The sequence below is a fragment of the Zeus faber genome (genome assembly GCF_960531495.2).
Source record: "Zeus faber genome assembly, chromosome: 22".
In the NCBI taxonomy this organism is placed as follows: Eukaryota; Metazoa; Chordata; class Actinopteri; order Zeiformes; family Zeidae; genus Zeus; species Zeus faber.
The window spans coordinates 19791105-19817487 of record NC_137209.1 but is presented as its reverse complement, the minus strand read 5'-3'; the positions used below and the strand labels follow the sequence as shown (position 1 = coordinate 19817487).

The following is a 26383-nucleotide window of genomic DNA, read 5'->3' as shown; positions in this document are numbered from 1 at the left end:
ATCTTAAAGGATGATAATGGCTCCAACAAAAGCTCATGAACGCCTACCATGGCCTCCCCAATCACCTGGGCTGAACAACTGCACCGTTATGGGAAGTTCTGATGCAAAGAGTACAAAGCCAAAGAAATGGAGCCTTCCAATGTTTGCAGCTTTTTACAATATATCCATATATGGACCGATCAGCCACATCATTAAAACCACCACTAATGACCTCTAATATTGTGGAGCTTCCCCTTGTGAGACCAAAACAGCTCTGACCTGTGGAGGCGTGGACTCCACCAGACCTCTGAAGGTGTCCTGTGGTACCTGGCACCAAGACGTTTGCAGCAGATCCTTTAAGTCCTGGAAGTTGTGATGCACTGTGTGTTCTACACCTTTCTATCACAGCAGCATTCACTTTTTCACCAATTTGTGCTATAGGAGCTCTTCTGTGGGAACGGACCAGACGGGCTGGACTTCATTCCCCACGTGCATCAATGAGCCTGTTGCCGGTTCACCGGTTGTCTTTCCTCGGAGCACTTTTGGTCACAATATGCTCCTTGTCAAAGTGGCTCAGATCCTTACGCTTGCCCATTTTTCCTGCTTCCAACACATCAACTTCAAGAACTGACTGTTCACTTGGTGCCTAATATATCCCACCCCTTGACAGATGCCGTGGGAACCAGATGATCAATGTGATTCACTTCACCTGTCCGGGGTTTTAATGTTGTGGCTGATCGGTGTATGTGTATGAAGGTCACAGGTCCAATATTTGTCCCGCCCAATATTGAGCAATCTGTACATTTGCCATTTCTGTAATTGATGCATAAATACAATGGAAGAAATAATCATGATACAGCGAGTAACCTGAAGCTAGTTTCCATGCAGGCCCGTCGACTTTGAGTCAGTCAGTTTTATGCCAATATAACAGACCTACAGTATTTTTCCCCTTAATTTCTGTCTTGTGGTAAAATGGCTTCCCGTCCGTCACTGTCAGTGGAGCGGGATCTGCGGCTCTGACACCCGAACGGATTCCTGTCGTCAAAGAACAAATCTGAGCTTCATCACTCGTTTCCCTCTCATCCCTCTGCCAGACTGCGCCCAGGCTCGTCAACGAAAACAGACCGACTTTTTTTTTTTGGATGGGGGACGGGGGTGCCTGCTGATTTGCCGCTTTGACGTCTGACAACCGCGGATTCGTTTCAGTTTAATGACCTGTCCGGAGCTGAGCCGCACCGCTGTTCAGCGACAGCGAGCGTTACGTCGAGGAGAAACGCCGAAGGGTCCTTGATTTAATTTTTCCCCGCGACGGTGACTCGAGCCGAGTTTGTTATTCTTGTCTTTTATTGACGCCAACGATGCAAAACAAACCCGGGATGATGAGCTCTGATCTGTCGCCGGTTTGACGCATTGGAAAGCAAAAAGAAGGAAGAGCGGCTTGTCTCCGGGGTTTTGTGGCGCGACTACTTGTAGCTGCTACGTGTCCTGCCGCTGTAAGGAGCCTCTCAACCCACTCACTTCCGTTGCTCGGAAAGTGGGCGGGGCTCTGCTGGATGGGCGTGGCCATTGGCTCATCGGACACGCCGATTTGTCAATCAGAATCGGTTTTATTCGCCAGGTACATTTACAAATACAAGGGATTTGTCCTGATGAGGTTTGGTGCGTTTCACGACAGACCATGAGCATAAAGACGCTTCACAGTTGGAAGAAACGGAGAGGAAAAATAATAAACAAACTAAATTGAATAAAAGTGAGATAAGAATAATAAAATATAAAAACGTAATTCTCAAATATTTACTGTACAAATTGCGCAAAATAATTCAGAGTACAAATGATAGAAATATAGGAGACAAAATTAAATCAACTCGGGAACGCTCGCTCTCTTCCGTCTCCGCTGGAACGACGCGACCCAAATGGGCGTCACCCGAAGCTGTAGGGGGCGGGGCTTATTATTTTTTTGCCTTGTTATTTTTACGGGCCATCGCTGAGGCCAGTTCCGACTTCTATAAACCTTCATGTTTAAGATTCAAAATCTTCAAGATTCGAGAGGCGTTTACGTAGTTTTGTTTGATTGACGCTGCTCGGGAACATGCGTAAATCGTCAGCGCGGCCTGTTTTTCTTTCTCGGGAACCGTTGGCTTGAAACGTCCCCGAAGTCTGGCAGTTTTCTCGTTCTCCGAAATTGTTATTTTGAAACGTCCTCAATGGGTGAGGTAACATCCGTTTTTCCAAACCCCGGTCCTCAAGTGCCCCCTGTCCTGCGAGTTTTAGCTCCAACTTAACTGTACTCTTGCCCGCCTGATTCAGTGAAAGGCCACACCCCTCATGACCCTGATTTGAACCGGGCGTGCTGGAGTGGAGTTGGAGCTGAAACGCGCAGGACAGGGGGTGCTTGAGGACTGGGTTGGGATACACTTGGTAATTGACAGAATTAGCCGTTGTACTGTAGCGATGCCAATTCATTGCATACACCACATGCACTTGTGTACATGCATACATTAACACTCGCTCGGTTCACTGCAGGTGCCAAGGCTTCTTCATTTTTGTAATGAGCGGGATGTGTTCCAGCCAGAAACAAAAAAAATAATAATAATATGCACAAACATAAACATAGTCTAGTCCAATTTACATAAACACAATTAACCTGATTGACACTTGGACGAAGCCGAAGCGCTGACAAAGTCAAAGGGACGGACGGAGAACAGGACGTCGCCGTCGTGCAGAAGGAGGAGAAGAGAGTCTGAATTCGGGAGATTAACTTCCCTGCCGAGATCAAATGTTGGATTTCGACCTTAAAGGTAGAACACGATGAAGGAAAAAGAAAAAAAATTATATATATATATATATGAAAGATATAAGACAAAACACGAGAGGAGATTGTGCTCTCATGGCCTCCCCTCAGCCGCCTGGGTTTCACCGGCTCAGTTCCCAGATTTGATTATTCCCTAGTTTACATTTCACCTCACCCCCTGTTTGCCTCCCCAGCTATCAGGAGCTGGGGAGGGGGGAATTATCCTATTAAAAGAAAAGGAGTGAACGCCAAAGCACACGGGCAGGTAAAGAGCAGGAGACGAGGGAGAGAGAGGCCCGTGTTGGGTGTATTGGTGTCGGTAGGCGGAACGTGGATTGAGGCCTAAGTTATTAAACCCATGCCGACTGTGTGTGACGGGGCGTAAACTCTGTGTACACACTGAGGAGTGTGGTTTTTTTTTGGGGGGGGGGGGGGAAGAAGAAAAAGCTGCTCTAATTTTTGGCTTTGTTTGTTCCCAAGTTCCCGGGGCTTTCGCCAAAAAGGGAAAAGTATGTTTGTTCAGAAACGAGCCGAGCTTTCTGAGTCGTCTGTCAGATGGGCGGTGCTATGCTATCTCCACAAGTCTATTTGTTTGGGGTAAAAAGGAGGGAAAGCGACACTGAAGCTCCACGAGGAGAACGGACGTGGAGGGAATAGTACGACGCCTTCCTCCCTCTGTCAGTACTTCAAAAATGTGCTGCCATATTTATCGAAAAAATAAAATGCGCGTAGACGGTGTGAGGCGCGGACCTGTTTAAATAGGGACGACTTAATGAACTCGACTCCGCGAAGCCCTGAAGAGTAAAGTTGGGAAAATAGTTTCCGAGCCTTCGAAGTTGAAGTTTACCTTGTTAAAATGACTTAATAAATTGTTTGAACGACTCGGTAAGTCATTTGGACTGAGTGAACACAAGTTCTGAAAAGATGAATGTACCCTTTGGCCAAAAGCTCCTTCTGCGCCTCAAATCTTCTAAATAACTCAAAGAAACATTGTCATACAAAAGGCAGGTGGAAGGAGTTGTTAAAATCAATGACATTTATTAAGAAAATGTGGGAGTTGTAATCATAATGAAGGTCAAATGTATTACATTTTGGCAAGCTAATACAAAATGTAGGCCTTAATACATAATAATAATGAAAGTGAAATATATAATAAGTATTTCCCCCCCAAAAAATAAACCTAGATTCTGGCACTTTCTAATAAAATGTGGGTGTTTTTAAATAATTATAATAAATATAGCTACAGGCAGCAATACACAGGGTCCAGTATAACGACACCCATTCCAGTGTTTCGAGTCTCCATGGAATGTAGCATCAGTTCTTGCTGTTTACATCAGCATTACTAGTAAAACGAGTTACAATTTTCCGAGTTTCCCTTGAACGCAGCATCAGCTGACGTAATGACGCGGTGACGCTAGTTTTCTGCGTCCTGGTGACACCCGGAATTACTAATACAAGCTGGTACACCTGTTGTGTGTTATGACTTTTCCCAAAAGTAAGAAGGCGTCTCTCTACTACCTGTACGTAGTACCTGTCCTGTACCACAGAGTCCTGCCTCACGGTGTCTATGTGCAGGAAATCACTCCGTGTGGAAGTTCCCAACAGCACGGTTCCATTCAAACGGATTAACCACTGCATGTCCCTCAGAAACATTTCCTCAATTTTTTTCAGCTTTGGGACTAAAATAAAAATGACACCATTGGGACCCGTTGCTCTTAACTCCACGTGTGAGGACACAAACAAGGAATAATTTTGGGACTTTTTTCGACTCCACTGTTTAGGAGGTACAGGGGACGGCACCGGGTTAGGATGGAGTTAGATGGAGAATACATTTATATTTACAAAAATGGCAAAGAATAATATATCAAACGAAATGCCGTGCCGACGTCAAGCAGGTACGACAATACACACACACACACACACACACACACACACGTGCAGTTTGTAACCACTATAAAGTCCACACTACCCAGCTTGGGCATATAATTTATGTGCGGGTTGTGGCTGCGAACGTCCATTACAAATTGGATGATGATGTCACAAATCGTCTTACTCCACAAACTCGCCTCGCTTCACCGCCCGACCGGAGGCTTAAGAACCTTGTCGTGTGGGTGATGCACGAACGTTCGGCTACTTCCGGTTAAATTGCATTGGTTTTTTCCTCAATTCCCACTTCGAATGTGGATCGATTTGGATGAGACTAAAACCATGTGATTTCTGTGACGCCCCGGTTCTAAGGAGACCTCAATGTTGTCCGTGGGTCCAGTGGTTGTCGTGTTCTAGACACTTTTAGCCCGAAAAATGCCAAGGATAATAATTATAATAAAAATCCGAACAATAACAATAGGGCCTGGACCCCTAATAATAATAATAAAAAAAATAATAATAATAATAAGTTATTACAAAATGTGGGTGCTATTTTATAATAATAATGGTTCAATTCATTTAATTTTGGTTAGTTATTACAAAACGCGGGTGTAAGTACATAATAATAATAAATGTCGTCTAATCACACAAGACTTTCCCACAGGTTTTAGTTTTACTCCTAACTCTCGCTGAGCGTACATCCCCCTCCGTTCCGCTGCAGTTGGGCCGGCGTCCTGATCATCAGCGGAATGTGGGCTCAGACGTACGTTGTGCCGTTTTGGCCGGCGTGTCGCGTTCCCTCTTAATTGCGTGTTTGAGTGCAACCATTCTCGGGGACAGGGTGGCTAATTAGCGCCCTCTGACACCGCCCAGCGCTGCCAGCGACACGGGGCTTCAGCCTTAATTGACTGTTATGATAAGGCCACGCTCAGGATACCTCAGCTGCAAATTGGCCCCCTCTCTCTCCGATATTTGGCTGATTTTTTGCCACCGTATTTCCTCAAATAGTGACCAGGGTCTTTATTTACCTCAACCGCAACCAGGGCGTTTATTAGAAGCGGGCTTATATTAGAGGCAGGCTTTTATATCCTTTCCTCTGTCTTCAAATATGTTTGATCATGCTCTATGAATGAATTTTAAATCATTCTGGGTGCCGTGCCATGTAACACATGTATGCTGAAAAAAGACCCAAAAGTCGCACTTGTGGTGGCAGCCAACTGTTTTCAGAGTTTCTCTTGAACGCACCACTTCCTGCTTGATAGCGAGAACGCTAAGAGCGGGTCGTTTATCCCAAGAAGCGATCTGCGATCTGCTAGGCAGCAGTAGGAAACTGAGTAAATTAAATACATCTACAATAAAAACACAGTTTTTATTTGCTTTGTTTGAAACCGCACCGCAGCTCCGATCAGTTTTTCCCCCGGTCTGTATTTGAGACTTTTATTTGTTTGTGTAGACCAAGCCCCGGCATTTATTAGAGGCCCAGTTTTTATTCGAGTACCGGTTCATATTTGAGGAAACACTGTATTTTATTTATTATTTTGGTGTGTGTTGATGGTGTGAAGTCCAGGTAAATTGTAAACCGTGGGGTAGTTGGTTTTCTTTTTTTTATGCCGCTCTGCGTTCTGCTTTAATATTCGAGACTAAGTTTTGTTTTTTAACTTTTACCTATTATTCATCATGTAGAGAAATATCTAATAATATTTATATTTATATCCAGTTAATACATCCATACCTCCACCTCACCCACATCACAGCCTTTTCTTGTATTTTATTTATCTTATCTTGTTCGTAGAGCACTGGAAGACATTTTTAGACTGTTAAAAAGCAACAATCAGGTTTTTCTTTTTACTTAAATTACAAATTTGGGCCTATTGAGAAGATGGTTTGGAAAAAAATCATCAAAAGTAAATTTTACATGCAGGAAGTGCAAAAATACTTTTTTAAACAGCTGGGCTGTGACATCACAGGAGGCGTGATCGTCTCTGTGCCACAGCGCAGTAGCAAGCTGCTGGTCAGTCACTTTCACAGCTGTTTAGGATGGTGAAGTGTTGTGTTTACATATACACAGATCAGCCACAACATTAAAACCACCTCTAATAACACTAATATTGTGAAGCTGCCCCTCGTGACGCCAAAACAGCTGTGACCCGTGGAGGCGTGGACTCCACCAGACTCTGAAGGTGTCCTGTGGTACCTGGCACCAAGACGTTAGCAGCAGATCCTTTATGTCCTGGAAGTTGTGAGGTGGGGCCCCCATGGATCGGGCTTGTTGTTCCAGCACATCCCACAGATGCTACATCGGATCGGACCCTAACCCCAGCCATCCACATGATGTAGAAGAAAAAGTGATTCATCAGACCAGGCCACCTTCTTCCGTTGCTGCAAGGTCCAGGTCTGACGCTCACGTGTCTTTCAGAGGTGGACAGGGCTCAGCATGGACACTGTGAGTGCTCTGCAGCTACACAGCCCCATACGCAGCAAGCTGTGATGCACTGTGTGTTCTACACCATTCTATCGCAGCACCATTCACTTGTTCACCAATTTGTGCTACAGTAGCTCTTCTGTGGGATCGAACCAGACGAACCAGACTTCACTCCCCATGTGCATCAATGAGCCTTGGGCGTCCATGACCCTGTCACCGGTTCCCCGGTCGTCCTTCCTTGGAGCACTTCTGGTAGTAACCACTGCGTAGCGGGAACAGCCCACAAGACCTGTGGTTGTGGAGAAGCTCTGACCCAGTCGTCCAGCATCACAATGTGCTCCTTGTCAAAGTGGCTCAGATCCTGACCACGCCCGTTTTTCCTGCTTCCAACATCAACTTCAACAACTGACTGTTCACTTGCTGCCTGATACATCCCACCCCTTAGCAGGTGCCGTTGGAACCAGATGGTCAATGTTATTCACTTCACCTGTCAGTGGTTATATTTTTGTGGCTGATCGGTGGATATATTTAGTTTCTGCTGTTGGTATATATAATAGTTTGCCAAAAAAGCGTTTCACTCCGTGCTGTGCAGTGCAATAGAGCTCAGCAGTGAGTTTCCGGAAGTTAAAGTCTCCATTCAACAACACAACCCTACAGTGTAACAGCGACGTCTCTGATTGGTGGAGCTCGCTGTGACGTCGCTGTCCACGAGTAAGTTGCTGTAACCACTGAACTGTACGAGCGCTTACGTTACGTTTACCACACACTATTATTAACAATATAAACAGTCATTTCATCCAGAATAACACTCAAGTATGTTTTCTGTGCTTTTCAACGCTGTTGCTCCTCCTTTCGCTGCCTTTTATCCAGATTTCCACACAGAGGCACTCGTCTCCCATTTTAATGACACGTGTCTGACTGCCCTGGACTCTCTCGCCCCACAAAAGGACAAAAAGTCAAATACAACATCGCAGCCCGGCGAAAAGAATCCACCCAGGACCTGAAGAGAGACTGCAGGAGAAAGGAGCAGAAATGGAAGAAGAGTCGTTTAAACCTATTTCAGGACTTCTGGAAAGACGCGATGCACAATTCTCAAAGGGGCCGTCAAAGAAGCAAGAGCAGCTTTCTTCAGGCCCATTTCTGAACTTCCATTTCTTTCAAAGGTTTTAGAGAAGGTATCAACCCCAGCTTTTGGCTTTTATGTGTCATAATAACATCTCTGAGAAATTGCAGTCCGGGGTTATAGCTTCACACAGCACAGAAACTGCCCTCCTCAAAGTAACCAACGATGTCCTTTTAGCAGCCGATAGGGGGGAAAGTGCAATTTTAATTCTTTTAGATCTAAGTGCAGCCTTTGACACTGTCGATCACACCGTTTTAACTGAGCGTCTTAGCACCTGGGTTGGCATCAAGGACACTGCACTTGCCTGGTTTCGTTCCCACCTTTTAGAAGGAGCCTTCACAGTCTCCATGGGTAATGGTCCTCTACAGCTCAAACGACCTGTAAGGTGGACCGCAAGGCTCTATTTTAGGTCCAATTTTATTTCCAATCCACGCGCTGCCTCTTGGCCAAAATGACCCGAAGTCACGACGTCGCTTCTCATTGCTACGCAGACGGCACACAGACATACCTTCCTCTGAGACCTGGCGACCCAAACAGCCTCGCTGCTGCTGTTGTAGGTCGTCTCAGTGATATCAACCCTTGGTCGGCACAGACTTTTCCTTCAGCTCAATAATTCAAAAGCAGAAATCATACTGTTCACTCCGCTAAACTCTACCGGTCACACCGAGAGTGGCTGAGAGTTTTTGTAGATCTGCTTTTATGTGATGTCGCCCCCTTTCTTTATCTATTTCATGTTTAAGTTATTAATTTGTTTTATCCTTTTATTTCATTATCATATTGTATCTACTTTTGTTGTTTTTTCTCTTTTTCCGATTTTACAATTTAATGAATGAATTTAATTTCTGTTTATTATTGTTCCTTTGCCTTTTAATTTCAAGATCTGAACACTTTGATTTCTCTGTTAAAGCACTTTGTAAACTCTGTTTTAAAGGTGCTATATAAATAGAGCTATTATTATTATTATTATTATTATTATTATTATTATTATTATAATAATGACAAATGTTGAATTCAAGAAGAAGCGCTGAACTGAAGTTAGGTTGGAAGTCGCTGGAAAGGTGTCATTCCCAATGGTTTATGGGATGAGTAGTTCCTCCACTCTTAAAATAATTATGTACAGTCTTGCACCTTTGACTTTTTTCCCATTTTACACATTTTTTTTTGCTCAAAATCAAATGTTTAATGGTCACCATTCATCTCATAGTCGGTTGTCTTGGTTGCAGTCTGAGCGCTCTTCATACAAAGATTTTGGGAAACGTCGATGGACTGAACCAATGGGAAATTTACTTCCGATGCCGTTCTGAAAGCGGCCGTCGCTGTCGAGCTCGACAGGCGTTTTTGCACCGAACCGTTCTGGGGACTCGGTAAAATAAAATAAATATGACATAATAAATACATCTGCAATATAAATGCTGTTTTTGTTGGTTTTTAAGTTCCTCAAAACTGAGAAAACGGCTAATACTGTATGTATGTGACGAGAAAATCCTTCGAGTCTTCGAAAACAACGTTTTCGATTCTGAAAGGTGTGATGTCACGCTAGAATAAGCCGAATACTTTGCTCCTCCCGTTCGGCAGCGAGGGGAAAAGCTGAGCTCACGCTCCATTGAAAACCAAATAAACACTTAAATAAAATAACTATAATAATAATAATAAAAATAATAACACCGAGGCGGGCGAGTCCAGAGAAGTTTGAAGGGCTTTGTGGGCGCTGGTGCAGAACAAATAATTTTAAGTAAATAAAAATAAAAACCGAGAACCAATGCAGAACAGTAGTGTAATCAGTAACATAATTTAAATGTATTATTAATAATAATTAATCACAATTAATAATAAGTTATAATATGAGTTATTATTCAAATTAATTACATTAAAATTATGATTGTATTTATAAAATAATTTAATAAATGAATAGTGGAATAATCTAATCACAATAATTTAAGAATAATATCTAATTCTATATATCAAGTGACCCCACTTGGGCCGCAAACCAAAGTTTTGCAAGCCTAGGTATAAACATCTGTTCTTTTCCAATCAAGGAGGCAATTTATTTAATATTTCATTGATTTTCCGACTGCAAATACTAATATTTGCTCATGCATACATCTTATTCCAGAGGATCCAGAACACGACGGACACTCTTCTAGATCTCACTGGACGAAACGTCACCGACTTCCTGGTCAAGACCTATGAGAACGCCGGCAAAACAAGGTAATAATAAATATAGCTGCGGGTAGCAATGCGCGGGGCCCAGGGCACTCGGCCATTCACTAAAGTTCAATGGACGAGTGTGCGTTGCCTCTGTGTTCGGTGTGTGTTGTGACTGCAGAAGTTCATTCGTTCCGCCCGGTTACAGTGTCATTCCAGGATGGGACGGTGGTGCGGCTGTACGCATTGTGTGGTGAGCTACACATTTTTGTTGTAATTGTAACAATCTGATGTTGGTTGATGATTATGATTATTGTCCTTTTTCTATTGGGGGCGTGTTTTTTTACATTTACATTACATTTACATTTAGTCATTGATCAGACGCTTTTATCCAAAGCGACTTACAATTGTTCAAACAGCGACGGACGCAGCCATCAGGGGCAATTAGGGGTTAAGTGTCTTGCTCAAGGACACTACAGCATGCTAGCAGGAGGAGCCTGGGATCGAACCTGCAACCTTTAGATCACTAGACCACCAGCCCTACCGCCTGAGCTACCATCCCCTTTTTAATGCTGTTTCTGAGTGGGGGGCTGATTATGTCCCACTGTTCTCTGAGTCATTGTTACGGACGTTAAGTGTGCTGTGGGAGAAAAACCGAGAATATTCAAGATATTTATTCTGCAGAATAAAGAGATGGTTTCAGTACTGCTCCAAAGCAGTGTTCCCTGCAGTCCACCCCAACTAATGACCAAGAGAGTTTTATACCAAAGAGAGGTTGTGTGCCATTGGTGGGATGTCATTTACAAGACCGTGCCCCTCAATTGTCTCCCCGGGTGTTACCCTCAAACAGTGATTTAACAATAAAACTCCGGTCACAGGTACAATCCTACCATGCCAAACAATGCTCTTTCAAGCCCCCCTGGGGTTATCCTTATCTCCATGCAAGGTGAAATGTGGATGGAATGTGATCTGGTTCTTCAGTACTACAATTGACGTTATTGAGAAAGGACAGTCTCTTTACATAAACTCTGGGAGGCTCCTTAAAAACCCAGAGGCGATGTTTTAAAACCCACGTAACATACGAAAAGCTATTGTCCTCTATAAAACATGTAAAACCATCATTCAAATAGTTGATCATATGCATTTTTCTCTCACAGTACCAAATTTGTAGGGGATTCATGGTAAGAGGGTGGGAGAGAAGTCCAAATGGAGGAAAAAGCATGACAACTAGTGCAAGAAAAGTCTTTCCAAAAACACAAAAAGAATGAAAAGATTTCCAAAGACATACACAACAAACCCACGTTCCTTATATTACGTGATTTCTTATGGTTATTGTTACCAGTAATTATAATACAGGAAGTTTTTTATTGACATCTCTGGGATGTCTATAAATTCTGACAGTGACTCTACTGGGTTTTTATTTTGTAGAACTTATTTTGCTGTGTGCCAGTTGTCCTCAGAAGCGTATATATTCTTGATGTTTAATGTACTGCACTTTGTTTAGTCAAATTGTCTTCTGGAAATACTTTTTTGCATACATAAGGTTAATAGTAATAAAACAATCTGTCACTTTGCACTTTGTACGGTTAAGAGGTCGTATCTAATATTCCTTTAGTTAATGTCCAATTGCAACTATATCTTGTTGAGGTTTGGATTGTTGATCACAAACTTCTTCCACAATACTGAAACATCGCATGAGACTTGAACTCTGCCATGTGCGAATTTCCCAGAATACACATCTCATTCAGATTGTCTGCGGGCTCGTAGGTTGCGTGACATCCATAAAGTTCTGACGTCAGTTACATCTGCTTGTCCCGCCTTCTTGGTGAGGTTCTGATTGTTGACCAATCACTAGACTGCAATGCTATCATGTGACCCGTGCAGGCCGTCGTTTGCCGCATGCACACGTTGTGCCGCGATGACAAAAACTACAGTTTCTTACTAAATTATTCCACAATAATGGACCGATCTGGATCAAACTTGGACGATGGCATGTCTGAACTGCCCCAAATTCACAGTTTGTTTATCTTGTCTGTGGGTGCGGTGGGTCCATGACATCCATAGATGACTGACGTCAGTTTATCATTCACATTAGCCCCTTCGGGGTTTGACGTAACCTGGCATCGCCAGACCCATTCGCAAATGCCTAATAGTCTTTAAATTTCCAAGAGGCGTTACCAACGGGCACAAACCAAAATGTATCTGGACACAATTGGATAGACCTACAACTAATCAGAGCACTGGATAGACCTACAACCAATAAGAGCATTGGATAGACGGACAAGCAATTTACGAAACAAAACATGTGACATAGTACTGAGTTGGTAAATTCAACTTTTACCAAATCCTGTGTGAATTACAACAAACATTGTTGTTTCTTATCAACAAAAGCTTTTTAGAGAAAATAAACCGTCCATTTGGTTTAATACTGTCCCGATAGCAGATTCAACAGAACGTTCCACTTCAGCCTCAACAGCTCTCCTCTGCATCGCCATCGTATCAAACCCGCCCCATATAAGATAAACGGTTGTGATTGGCCGGGTGGAAATGTGTTGGAATGGGAGGGTGGCTAGACGTATTCTGCAGAGCTAATGAAACATGAGCTGCAGATTGGTCTCTTTCTAATGTTAGACAGGACCCCGAATAATGGAAAATAAAAACAATAAATATAAGAGCGTTTATACATTCATTTTTAATAAGTTGCTTAGTAAATATGATGATTAAAGAAAATAATTACAATGAAAATTATTCAATAATTCTTAAAAAACCCAAATAGATTTCTGGGTCGTCGTGTCGGTTCCAAAATTTGCAGCTACAGTTTGATCAAATTGCGGAGAGAAATATTGCGATGCCGAGCTTATTGCAGAAAGGTGATAGCTTATCCCGTGCAGAATCAGACTTTTCAAAAGGAAGGAATGAGCGGGTTGTTGTTTGTCAGATTCGGTGTAAGACGCACTTTAAAGGCCTTGTACTAAATTCTGAAACAAAGCAAAGTACAATGTTTGTTCATTCTCGTCGGCTCTTGTTGTTTTGAATATTGATTATTTCACACCTACTGAGGTCTTTGTGAAGATGACGGGAGGGAGCGCCCATTGCAAAACATTCAAGGACTTTGTTTCCAAAAACTCTTCATAGAGTCTGAGTATTTTTCCCATCGCTGTCAGGATGATGCGGTACTCACCAAAGCACTCTGGAGATGGTGGAGTGTCTTTCTGTTTCATCATGCTTTCCATCATGTTCTCCACACCTCTATGTCATCACTCCTTCTTCTGCTGTGATCTCCTCTTCGTGAGCTGTCTGTACTTATATATACACCGACCAGCCACAACATTAAAACCAGTGACAGGTGAAGTGAATAATATTGATCATCTCATTCCAACGGCACCTGTCAAGGGGTGGGATGTACCAGGCAGCAAGTGAACAGTCAGTTCGTGAAGTTGATGTGTTGGAAGCAGGAAAAATTGTCAAGCGTAAGGATCTGAGCCACTTTGACAAGGAGCACATTGTGATGCTGGACGACTGGGTCAGAGCATCTCCAAAACAACAGGTCTTGTGGGCTGTTCCCGCTGTGCAGTGGTTACTACCAGAAGTGCTCCAAGGAATCACCTTTTATTCGACATCATGTGGATGGGCGGGGTTACGGTCCGATGGAGCATCTGTGGGATGTGCTGCAACAACAAGCCCGTTTGATGGGGGCCCGACCTCCAACTTCCAGGACTTAAAGGATCTGCTGCTAACGTCTTGGTGCCAGGTACCACAGGACACCTTCAGAGGTCTGGGGGAGTCCACGCCTCCACGGGTCACAGCTGTTTTGGCGTCACGAGGGGCAGCTACACAATATTAGTGGTTATTAGTGGTGCTTTTAATGTTGTGGCTGATCAGTGTATATAAAGGTACTCCTCACTTAACGACCAAGTTCCGTTCCTACGATCAGGTCGATAAGCGAGGACCCGTGTTATTTCATGGTTTGGGAGCAATGCAAGTGTAGTGAATACTGACAGACTGCCGGAACGAGACTGAGAAATGTGATGTGCGATGAGGTGTATATCGTGTTTAAATGGTATAGCGCGGTGAGATGCTTGACGCTGAAACGCCACGGTATTGTACCAGCATACAATACAGACTGGTCAGAAAGCTGGTCCTCAGTCCCAACGGTCGTTAAACAGGTACTGTAGCTCCTTAAGAGAGGTGCGTGTGTGTTTGTGTGTGTGTGTGTGTGTGTGTGTGTGCAGTATATACACACACTCATGCAAGAGTGTTTTCAGGATTCGTGTTGAAAACAAAGTGACGGGTGCGTTGAGAAATGTCATCTTACTTTCAGCAGGAAGTGTTTTTGGCGCAAATAAACAGACATGTTTACAGCTTGTATTTAGTTTGTATTATATAAATAATTTGGTACTCAAAAATGTACAAAACTTAAATGTTTTCCCGTTTTTTTCTGCTTTAAGTAACCGACGCGATACCGCTTTCAAAGACCACCTCAGGTCTGCGGCGCCTGATGCTTTGCCCCCTTCTCTGCAGATTTGGAGGAGTTTCCGTCGGCGCCATCAACTCCCAGGTCCGTCTCACCGAGGCCCAAATCCAGGCGGCGTTCGAGGACCTGACGGGACTTCTCACTTCCCTGGAGGTACGACGGGGACATTTGAGGTCACGGGCGACGTCACCGGGGTCCACGAGGAATGGACCCGAGGCTGCTGTCCTCCAGATCATGCGTGGGAAAGTTAATACCAACATGAAATAGCTTCCGTTACTATGACCATTGATTACCCTCAAACAGGCAAAGTGCTGATCTCTCGGGTTCGGATTTTGTGGGATGTAGGTTTGTAATATAATCCTAAAGTGATAATCCATAACTGTTTTATTAAGTTCTATATGAATAAAGTTATTATTATTATTATTATTATTATTATTATTATTATTAGGGTCCAGCTCGCAGGGATGCAATGATGTCAACGTAGCTCTCGATTTATGTGCATATTTATGTAACTTCTTACCTGGTAGATGCCAGTAGATCTGTTAGAGTTACGTTTCAAATCTGTGGTCCACATTGCTTCGCCGGGTTAATGAAAAAGTAAAGAGGAAATAATCCTCGAAATGTCGACTGCGTGAATGTGCGAATCGACGAGGAGTTCAAAACACCAAGGTGGCGTCGGGAAAAATTGAAGCCGCGCAACGGTTATTACCCGCGAAAACATGACAACGTTTGCCGTATTTCGTGGAAGCGTAACTTACTGAAAATGTAATCCCAGGAAAAGACCTCCACAGATTCATGACGTGCCCAACACGGCAGCAAACGCCAGCCCCTCCCGCAGGCCCCACGCTGAGTTCTAACAATGACAAGTTGTGCTTTACAGGCAAACATGGACGGTTGTTTGAAGGACAGGAGGGTCGCGCTGTGTAGACGCACAGGGGTCGCTCCGCGAGATGAGCAGCCGGGAGACGAGAGACCGGCAGATAGACTGACTGACTGACTGACAGACAGACAGACAGACAGACTGCGTTTCAGAGAACCCGGGAAACTGTAAAACGCACCCAACACGACTAAACTGGACCCTGTGTATTGCTGCCTGCCGCTATATTTGTTATTGTTATTGCTTACCTATTATTATGTATTTATTGATTATTATTATTTCTTTTTGCATTTTTCCATCGATCCTTTTACTGACCACAACTAGCTCTACTGCTTTATGGTGGCGGACCCCGCCACCAACAATTTAAAACAGCCCACGGTGTAATGCAAAACACATTGAGCTCTCGAATTCTTAAAATTTGACAGTGATAAAAAAAACGAAAAACTGGCAAACGTGAGATGTTATCAACAAAATGATCCGAGGGTTCGCCACTTTAAGTGACTCCATGACATAGGGAAGAGTTTCTGAGAGAGTTTGATGGAGAAACGACGGAGAAGAGAGTGTGAAGGAGGAGTGGAAGAGGGAGTGAGCGAGGGAGGGAGGTAAAGGGAAGGACGCCACGCCGCACTCCATCTGTTGGGTGTCCGTGGCAACGGGGTATTATTATCTCCATCGCTTTGAATAAACCGAGCCCCCCCCCACACACACACACACACACACACACACACACACACAGACTGCCAGCAGATGTCCATCCTTCATTTGCTCATCCATCTATCTGTCTGTCCTTCCGTCTGTCTGTCCACCCATCCGTCTCTCCGTCCGTCCACCCATCCATCTGTCATCCATCCGTCCATCTATCCACCTATCATCTATCCACCTATCCATCTATGCACCTATCCATCCGTCTGTCTGTCCGCCATCCGTCTGTCTGTCTGTCCACCCGTCCATCCATCCCTCCGTCTATCCACCCCTCCATCTGTCCATCCGTCTGTCCTTCCTTTTGTCTATCATCTGTCCATCCATCCAACCGTCCATCAATCCATCTGTCCATCTGTCCATCCATCCTTCAATCCATCCATCTGCCTGTTCATCCATCCATCCGTCCAAATCTCTGTCCATCCATACAAATCTCCATCCATCCATCCATGCGCCTATCCATCCATCCATCCACTCCTTTCTCCACCTTCATGCCTCCAACTTCCTCCCGTCGCACTTCCCCTCTTCCCCGCACTCGGTCGCTCATTAAAATTTCAAACCTGCCGTGGTTTGGAGCTGGTGTGAGATCAGCACATTGCTTCGCCCGAGGCGGCATCCTCTTCCTCCTCTTCCTCCTCTACCTCCTCTTCCTCCACCTCCTCATCATCCTCTTCCCTGCTAATGTGACTTTAATTTGAGCAGCGGTGATGATGTAACCCTAATGGCAGCCCTGTACTCCCTCTTATTAAAGCGCTCCGTTGTCCTTGGGATGTGTCTGGGTCTGTGTCTCTATCCCATAGTAACACAATAAGTATTATTTGGGGGGGACCCGGGGCCTCCAGCGAAGGCAGGAAGTGGCTTTTGCAATTTCTTTTGATTGCGTTTCTCAGGTCGAGGCTGTTGTGTTGTGTTAAAGCGCTCCTGCATCAGTCTAACCCCAAGGTAACTCTAAGAAGTGTGGCTACAGGGTGGCCCCGCTTTCGTTATTTTTTAATAGAGCGATAATTCTCCTACATCATTCCATATTTCATAACACATGTCGTATATTTCATAATCCACATTTCAATATTCTGAATCAATGGGAAAAACACAAACGACTTTTCCTTGGGCTGAGTTTCTAAACATAGAGGTATACCACGCTGAGTTCTGGATGTTTAACACCTGAAAAGGGTTTGACAACGGAGCAACCAGAGCGGCGTGAGGTTGACAGGTGCCCATGCGGTTGGTTGCTCGGTGCAACCGGGCAACCGTCTCAGTGTGGCCCTGTGTGGCGCTCGTAGCTTGTGGAAGTGTCTGTTTTACTACTTTAATGAAATGGCTCAGGACCCTTTTCCGCTGGATGGTGAATTGTGCTGAGCGGCGTCAGCCACACTGAGGGACTTGACAGCCACGTGGTCAGCCTGGACGCTAGCAGGGCTGGCGGGGAAAACAAGTGTGGCCATTGTCCTTGAGCCGCTACCTGGTCCGCTACCTGGTCCCCTACCTGGTCCGCTACCTGGTCAGCTACCTAGTGCGCTACCTGGTCCAATACCTGGTCCGCTACCTGGTCCATTACCTGGTCCAATACCTGGTCCGTTACCTGGTCCAATACCTGGTTCGTTACCTGGTCCAATACCTGGTCCAATACCTGGTTCGTTATCTGGTCCAATACCTGGTCCGCTACCTGGTCCGCTACCTGGTCCGCTACCTGGTCCGCTACAATACCTGGTCCATTACCTGGTCCAATACCTGGTCCAATAACTGGTCCAATACCTGGTCCAATACCTGGTCCAATACCTGGTCCGCTACAATACCTGGTCCATTACCTGGTCCAATACCTGGTCCGCTACAATACCTGGTCCAATACCTGGTCCAATACCTGGTTGGTTACCTGGTCCAATACCTGGTCCGTTACCTGGTTCGTTACCTGGTCCAATACCTGGTTCAATACCTGGTTCGTTACCTTGTCCTCTACCTCCCTAACCCTAACCTCACGCTATTCCTCATAAAAGGCCGCCTGTGGACCCCACTTCTCTCTCTCTCTCTCTCTCTCTCTCCCCCTCTCCCCTGCCCTCCCTTTAAAAAAAAAAAAAAAGGAGCGAGAGGCGTGTGCACAGCAGGCGTGTGAGATCCTTTGCTTTGGGGGAGTCTTGTAGTCCTGTACGTCTCCTCTCTCATGAATGGGTGATGAGTCGGAACAGACTGAATGTTATTTAACACAAATAGCGCTGTCAGTGGAGAAGATGGGGCGCCTGCTTTTTTTTCTACCTCTTCTGTTTTTCTACCTCTTCTTTTTTCAACCCCCCCCCCCCCACCCACCCGCCCTCCTCTCTCCCTTCGCACGGTGTGATGTCGAATGCGAAGGATGGTTTCTTGCTGCGTTATGGAAATGATGTGTAAACACTCGAGGGGAGGGAGGGAGAGAGAGGGAGAGAGAGAGAGACAGAGAGAGAGAGAAAGACCGTTGTGCGACAACTTAACTGCTTCGCTAAGCTGTTAAAGTGGTAATCCGTCAGATAATTTCCTAAAAAGAATAAAAAATAAAACTGAAATTATAAACTTAATATAGAATGTGATTTTCAGAATTTGTATATACAACCGCCACCCCGCCGCTCGTTTCGACATCCCTCGCATATCGCCACGACTTCCACTCTCTCCTCCATCCATCCATCCCTCCCTCCCTCCCTCCCTCTCTCTCCCCTGCTGTGGTCCCGAACGAGCGGGAACATTTGCATTTCTATCACACTTGCTTTTTTATTTTATTTTATTTTTTTATTTTTTTTGGAATTTAGGATACAAACGCTGCACTTCACGAGGTGTTTTCCTCCCGCCTCCACGACCCGCATGTTGTGGCGGGTCACGCCAGCTGAGTTCCTAGACCCGGACGGACTTGTTGGGTGGAATTTCCCCTCTTCGTCTTTCCTCCGAACATCCATTTTCCTGGGTTTCGGGGAAACTGGATACCTTGTTTTTTTCGACTTGTTTCTGAATATAGTCTAAATTGTCTACATTTAAATATAATTTTATTTCTTATGATTGTGAAATATCGCTGTGACGCAATTAGTCTGGTGTGATTTACTGTTGATTAGATTAGATTAGATTACAAAATAGTGTAAAAAGTAGAAAAAATACTAAAGAGTGTAATGGAGTAAAAAAGTGATAGCAGGTAAAAAGCACGAGTAAAAATAATGGGGCAAAAAGAGTAATAGAGTGTCAAAGACTAATAGGGTAAAATGTAGTGGTAAAAATTAATAATGTCAAAAGGGCAAGAAAGGGTCGAAAGTTGCAGTAATAGAGAATAAAACTATTAATAGAGTGAAAAGTAACAGTGAAAAATAGCAAAAAGACTAACAAGAGTAACATAGAATAAAAATAAGTTGAAAAAAATCAGAATAGAAAAACTCAAGGGATAAAAAGGGTAATATAGAGTAAAAGTTAATGGTAAAATATAGTAAAAATGTGGTAAAACATAGTCATAGTAATAAAAGTGGGGAGTGAAAATGGTAATTTTGACTAAAAGGTAGGGGTTAAAAGTAATAGAGTAAAAAGGCTAATTGAGTAAAAAGAAGTCTTGTTCTCGGTTACTCAGCAGCTGCTTTCAGTTATACAATGTTATTCAGTTATTCTTTGTAATTTCATGCACGGTTATCGACCATGTGTTAATGATAAACCAGAATTCATGCACAAAACAGTCAATAACCTACAAACAGAAAACAGAGAAAAACGGTCAAATAAATACAGAACACATCCGAAAAACGAAGTTTGTGTTGGAAATGAGGCCAAAAGAACTTTTCACCGAACACTGTTTTCAATTTTAAGTTATTATTTTTTTTCTTCTTCTCCAAGCCTCTCGTCATGAATTTCAAAGAGGAGTTGTGCTTGTCCATGTGTGTCCAATTAATTCTGGATTCTCTACCCCCCTCCCCTTCCTCCTCCATCCCTTCTTCCTCCTCCTTCCTCTTCCTCCTCATTAGGGGAACGTGACTAATCAGATCCTCCGCACCCTGCAAACACTGCTCAAGGAGTTCGGGACCAGGGATAACCTGAAGGTACCATGCCATCATGTAGTGTTCCATATAAAATAATAATATATATATATATATATTCTCCCGGACTACGGTGGGGAACACAGGTTGGAAAAACTCCAAGACCCCCCTCGCTGCGTCACATAGTGTTCCATATAATCCCTTTTAATACAATGAAATGGGTTTAAAAATGTATATTCATATACATACAGTATATTCACATGCAAATAAACATATATTCATTCAAATCTTTGATTTGGGGGCGCACAGCCATTACCCTGGTGGACCACCATGGGGGCGTTGGATACGTTGGTTGAAATCTTGTGTGGCTTAAAGCCAAGGCCACACTTGCAAGTTCCCACTTGATGGTTTACCAGGTTTTTTTTTTGGCTGATTGATGATTTTTTTTTGTACGTCAGACATGTAAGAAACAATAGATAACAAACTCAACAAATAAGCAAAATGTCGTTTGGCAAAGTCTGTGAACTCTAGAAGCTCCAAACGTACCTAAACACAACATAAAAACTATAGTCGTTGAGGTTGAAGTTCGGAATTCCGGCTAAAATGGTCGTTCAGTTGCACTATTCCAAGGAGTTCAATGGAACTTTGATGGAAAGCAGAATTCAATGCAATTCCATGAGAAATAGGAGGAAATAACCCATTGTGCACCCACCAATCAACAGTCCCGCTTCCTGTCACCAATAGAACCAAGAGTTTGTGATTAAGACCTCCTTGATTGGACCTTCTTCGCTCCGTCTACATCTCACAGTCTTTATAAACTTTCCGTCCTGGTCAATACCCTTTGTTCTTCCCCCTCAAGGTCTGGTTCTACAACCAGGCGTGGCACGGCGTGGTCTCCTTCCTGGGCGTGGCCAGCAACGGCATCCTGCGGGGAAACCTGCCGCCGGGCCGAGACCCTCGACTCTACGGCATCTCGACCTCCAGCCACCCCCTCAACCTCACCAAGGCGCAGCTCTCCTATGCGGCCATGTAAGTCCATGAAATGGGGCGTCTGGTTGGTAGGGCGAGTGCAGGGGGGTTAGTAGGAGTGTTGATAGGAGGGTTGGTAGGATGGTTAGTAGGGGGGTTGGTAGAGCAGTGGGTAGGGCGGTTTGTAAGGAGGTGTTGGTAGGAGGGTTGATGGGGCAGGTGGTAGGGCAGTAAGTAGGGCATGTTTGTAGTAGGGTTGGTAGGAGCGTTGTAAGGGCTGCGGGAAGGGCGGTTCTTAGGGCAATTTGTGGGGTTTTTGTCAGGAGAGCTGTGAAGGGGGTTTGGTCAGGGGGTTGGTAGGAGAGTTAGTCGGAGAGTTACAGTAGTAGGCGGGTTGGTGGGGTGGTTTTTAGGGTGGTTGTAGGCGGGTTGATTTGGAGGTTGTTAGCGCGGCATTTAGGGGGTTTGAAGGGGGATTTGTAGTGTGGTTGTTCGGGCCGTATATAGGGAGATTGTTAGGGGGCTGGGTAGGTGGGTTGGTAGGGAAATTGTTAGGGGGCTGGGTAGGGCGGTTGTTAGGGCGGTTGTTAGGGCGGTATATAGGCGGGTGGTTAGGGGACTTGGTAGCGGGGTTGGTAGGACGGTTTGTAGGGCGGTTGTTAGGGCAGTTGGAAGGCGCTTTTGTAGGAGGGTTATTAGGGGGGTTGTTAGGGCAGTTTGTAGGGGGGATGGTAGGTGGGTTGGTAGGAGGGTTTGTAGGTTGGTTGTCAGGGGGGTAGGCAGGGAGGTTGGTGGAAGGACGGCATGTATTGAAAACAAAATGGAAGCCTGATATGATGGATTACGGGTGGAAGGGATAGGGAAGAATAACGGCCAACGGACGTCTGGGCCGGATGGTGATGCAGGAGATGAATAAGAGGTAGCACAATGGGAACCATCAGGCAGATAGATGAGGGGGCTTTTTAGCGCAGGCACGCATGGGGCGGCCCATGGGGGCCCCTTGCGAGGGTGTAGTGTTTTTTTTATTTTATTCCTATTTACTTTCTCTCCACACACTAGCAAGGGAACAGCTCCCCATGAGGATTGGAGATTAATGAAGCGGGGAGCCACGACTTATACCAGCTCGTTCCATATGGATCTTACCCCGGGTGGGGGTGGGGCAGGGGGGTCGGAGTTTCATTTTGTGTTGTTTCATTGCTAATGATATGGTTTCTAGCTAGTGATTACCCCCTATTAATTTGGAGGTACAGAGCATTGCCTTCATACATCGATCTCATCAATTGAGATTAATTGCTTAATTATGACCATCTAATGGTAATGGCTGCCAGAGTTCTACGCGCTCCAGATCTTGTAAAACCAGCTGTTCCCAAACTTCACCACGTTGCAACAGCCTTGAAAACAAGAATGGAAAATCCACACCCCGCACACATATCTGTCCGATTACATCAAGCTTATCACTCATTTTAATGACGGGACCATTGTCCATTCCTTTATTTATAGTGCCAGATAGCAAACATCATTCCATTTTCAGAGCCAACTCGTGCTGCATTGTGTTGCAGTTGTGTTGAAATCATAAGATTATGTTTGAATTTTGCTTTCATATGATTATTTATGAATTATATTAAAATGTTTATTTTGGTTTATATTGCATATAAAACATATATATTATTTGCCAGCCCACTTGCAATACACCACACTTTGGGAAACCACTGAGAACCGCCGTTACAATAAAGCTATTGACTGCAAAAAAGGTGTTTTGTTGAGCGGTGTGCCTGGCCCACACTACACGATTTTTCAAATCTTAACAGATGTAAAGTGTGAGCGACCCCGCACATAACGACATATAGCGGCAAATTTAACGTTTTTTTTTCCTATAGCGTGTGGAGAGCATCAATTTGGCCAAATCAGCACAACGCAACGACCAGATCAGATTCCATCGACCGACAACAAGAGCCCTAATCTCGCGAAGCCACACGGTACTTGAGGCGGCGGTGCGGCTACGCGAGGTCACCAGAGTCCCGACTCTCAAAACCGCAGATGTCGCGCGATCAAACGTGACTTTAGAGGAAGCAAACACGGCAGACGGCGCCAGGACGGACCTCCGAGCAGGTCAGGGGGAAGTGCAAGACACTTGCCGGACAACCTGGCGCAACGATTAAAAAATGGTGAACTCGCTCACCTTCGTCTGAACAGGGTAAATCGGGCCCAATATCGTCTGGATTAGCTTGTAGTGTGTGCCCTGCTTTAGTCTCCTGAAGATACGATGCAATGCGATATCCAGTGAGCGGCGTCAATACGCTGCTCACTTCCCCTCCATCCTTTGATTCCTGTCAGTCAGCTTCTTATGTGAATGAGCATCGACTTGGTCCTCGGTGGTTACCTCTACCTCGTCTCAAGCGTCTGTTCTTATTTAAAGGTGCGCAGTGCGTACGGTAATACCGGCCGATTGGCATCCAATAGTGACCGCTGGAGGTTGGGGTTTTAGGTGGTTTTCCTGCTCTTCCTCAAAATGTGTTCATATGAAAGTAAAAGATTAGATTCAAATAATTGTAATTGCACAGAAATGCGTTTCTCTGCATTGCACCCAGTAACCGACGTATCTAGGAGCAGTGGGCTGCCATATGGTGGTGCTGGGGGAGCAGGGGAGTTAGGTGTCTTGCTCGAGGACACTTCAGAACGCTACCAGGAGGGCCGGAGATCGAACCGGCAACCTTTCCATCGACTACTACAGCTACTGCTTCACAACAGCCTTTTTGACCTTTCTGGTGTGCTGTGAATCCCAACTAATAATGGAATAACCATTGTGTGCCATTAACAACCATGAACTAACATGGGAGGGGAGAGAGAGAGAGAGAGAGAGAGAGAGAGAGAGAGAGAGAGAGGGAGAGAGAGGGAGAGACAGAGAGAGAGAGAGAGAGAGAGAGAGAGAGAGAGAGAGAGAGAGAGAGAGAGAGAGAGAGAGAGAGAGAGAGAGAGAGAGAGGCTTTTTATTTAAGGACTGTGATGAAAACAGGTAACAACCTGTTTTCATCACAGTCCTTAAATAAAGAGCCTTTTAAATTCTCGGTTTGTTCAATAGAATTAATCGTCTGGAGTTTTGCGTTCCCTCGGATTCGTTGATGAGTCAGTCAACGGAGCTACATGCGAGGTAATTGCGGGTCAGCGGAAACGGTCAGGGACGACTTCGGGTCGCGAGAAAATCATCTGTTCTCCGCCTGGACCGTGGAGCGCTCCGCGGTGAAGCCGTCACTGTGCCTGGCTGGGCGGGCGGAGGAGCCGCCCACGTTGTCGACGAAGTCAAGGGCAAAGTTTGAGGGAGATCGTCGAGGAATCGTCGGCATCGGTCTCCCGCCCGCGGTGCTTGATTTTCTGAAGACGAGAAAGTTAGAGAGGAAAGGAGCGGGTTGTGGAAGATGTCTTCAAGCTCCTCAGTGGGACCTCAGCGTCACGATTTCCATCGCAGGGCCAGGCGATATATCGCCGTATTGTCGGGATTTACTGTCAGGCGAGATGTCGTCAGCAAAATATAAAACATGAGATGGGTATTTGCTGTGCTCAAGTACAAATAAAAAACATTCATGTAATATTGAACAAGGTGTAGATGTTTGTTGTGCTAATGCACACACTCATACTTCGGGCTGGGCGACATATCGTTCTAATATCGATATTGCGATGTGAGACCAGATATCGTCCGGGATGTCGGCTACCGTGATGTCGCGATGTAGTTAAACGTTGTCTTTCGGGAGCATTGCAGTAGAGCAACGCGTTTTTTTTCGAACTTGACTGTTCTGGATGTTCGAGACGATGAAATGGTCTCTCATGATTTCCACATTACTGATAATCAGTTAAAATGATCGATATCGAGGTATTCGTCAATGTCGAGGTATCCGTTGTGAAATTTCCGTTTGGTTGTGAATATTGTTATGTGAGCAACAATCTTCTGCGTAAAGGATCCAGAGGCGATTGGTCTCCTCTATGCCTGTCTCACTGTAACAATGTTACGATGATTCTGATTACTGTACGATCCTGATACCGATAATGATATAGACACTGATACAATACCAACAACGATACCGATACCGATAACAACGCAATACTGATGACTATACTGATACAGGTACCGATACAATAACAATGCCTATACAGATACCAATACCAATAACTATACAGATACCAATACCAATAACTATACAGATACCAATACTGATACAGATACAATACCAATAACTATACTGATACCGATAGTGATATAGACACTGATACAATACCAACAAAGATCCTGATACTAATACCGATTACAACGCAATACCAATGACTATACTGATACATATACCGATACAATAATGATGCCTATACAGATACTGATACCGATTACCATACAGATACCGATACAAAAATCATATCATTACTGATACTGATACAATACCGATAACTATACTGATACCGATAATGATATAGACACTGATACAATACCAACAGAGATACTGATACTAATAGCAATAACAATGCAGTACCGATTACTATACTGATACAGATACCGATACAATAATGATGCCTATACAGATACCAATACTGATACGGATACAATACCGATAACTATACTGATACCGATAATGATATAGACACTGATACAATACCAACAAAGATCCTGATACTAATACTGATTACAACGCAATACCAATGACTATACTGATACAGATACCGATACAATAATGATGCCTATACAGATACTGATACCGATAACCATACAGATACCGATACAAAAATCATATCATTAGTGATACTGATACAATACCGATAACTATACTGATACCTATAATGATATAGACACTGATACAATACCAACAGAGATACTGATACTAATAGCAATAACAATGCAGTACCGATTACTATACTGATGCAGATACCGATACAATAATGATGCCTATACAGATACCAATACTGATACGGATACAATACCGATAACTATACAGATACAAATACTGATACTGATACCGATACAATACCGATAACTATACTGATACCGATAATGATATAGACACTGATACAATACCAACAAAGATCCTGATACTA

General features: G+C 44.4%; 1 protein-coding gene across 1 annotated transcript in view; it reads left to right on the top strand.

Moving 5' to 3' along the window:
- Positions 1 to 26383, top strand: part of LOC307247444 (phospholipid-transporting ATPase ABCA1) — a gene marked incomplete at both ends in the record, with an annotated part of 207431 nt that overhangs the window by 122008 nt on the left and 59040 nt on the right. The window contains 4 exons of the mRNA XM_080023597.1: positions 10295 to 10389; positions 14848 to 14953; positions 20330 to 20404; positions 21201 to 21370. Of these exons, the coding sequence (XP_079879723.1) occupies positions 10295 to 10389; positions 14848 to 14953; positions 20330 to 20404; positions 21201 to 21370 (446 nt within the window). The remainder of the gene's footprint in view (positions 1 to 10294; positions 10390 to 14847; positions 14954 to 20329; positions 20405 to 21200; positions 21371 to 26383) is intronic.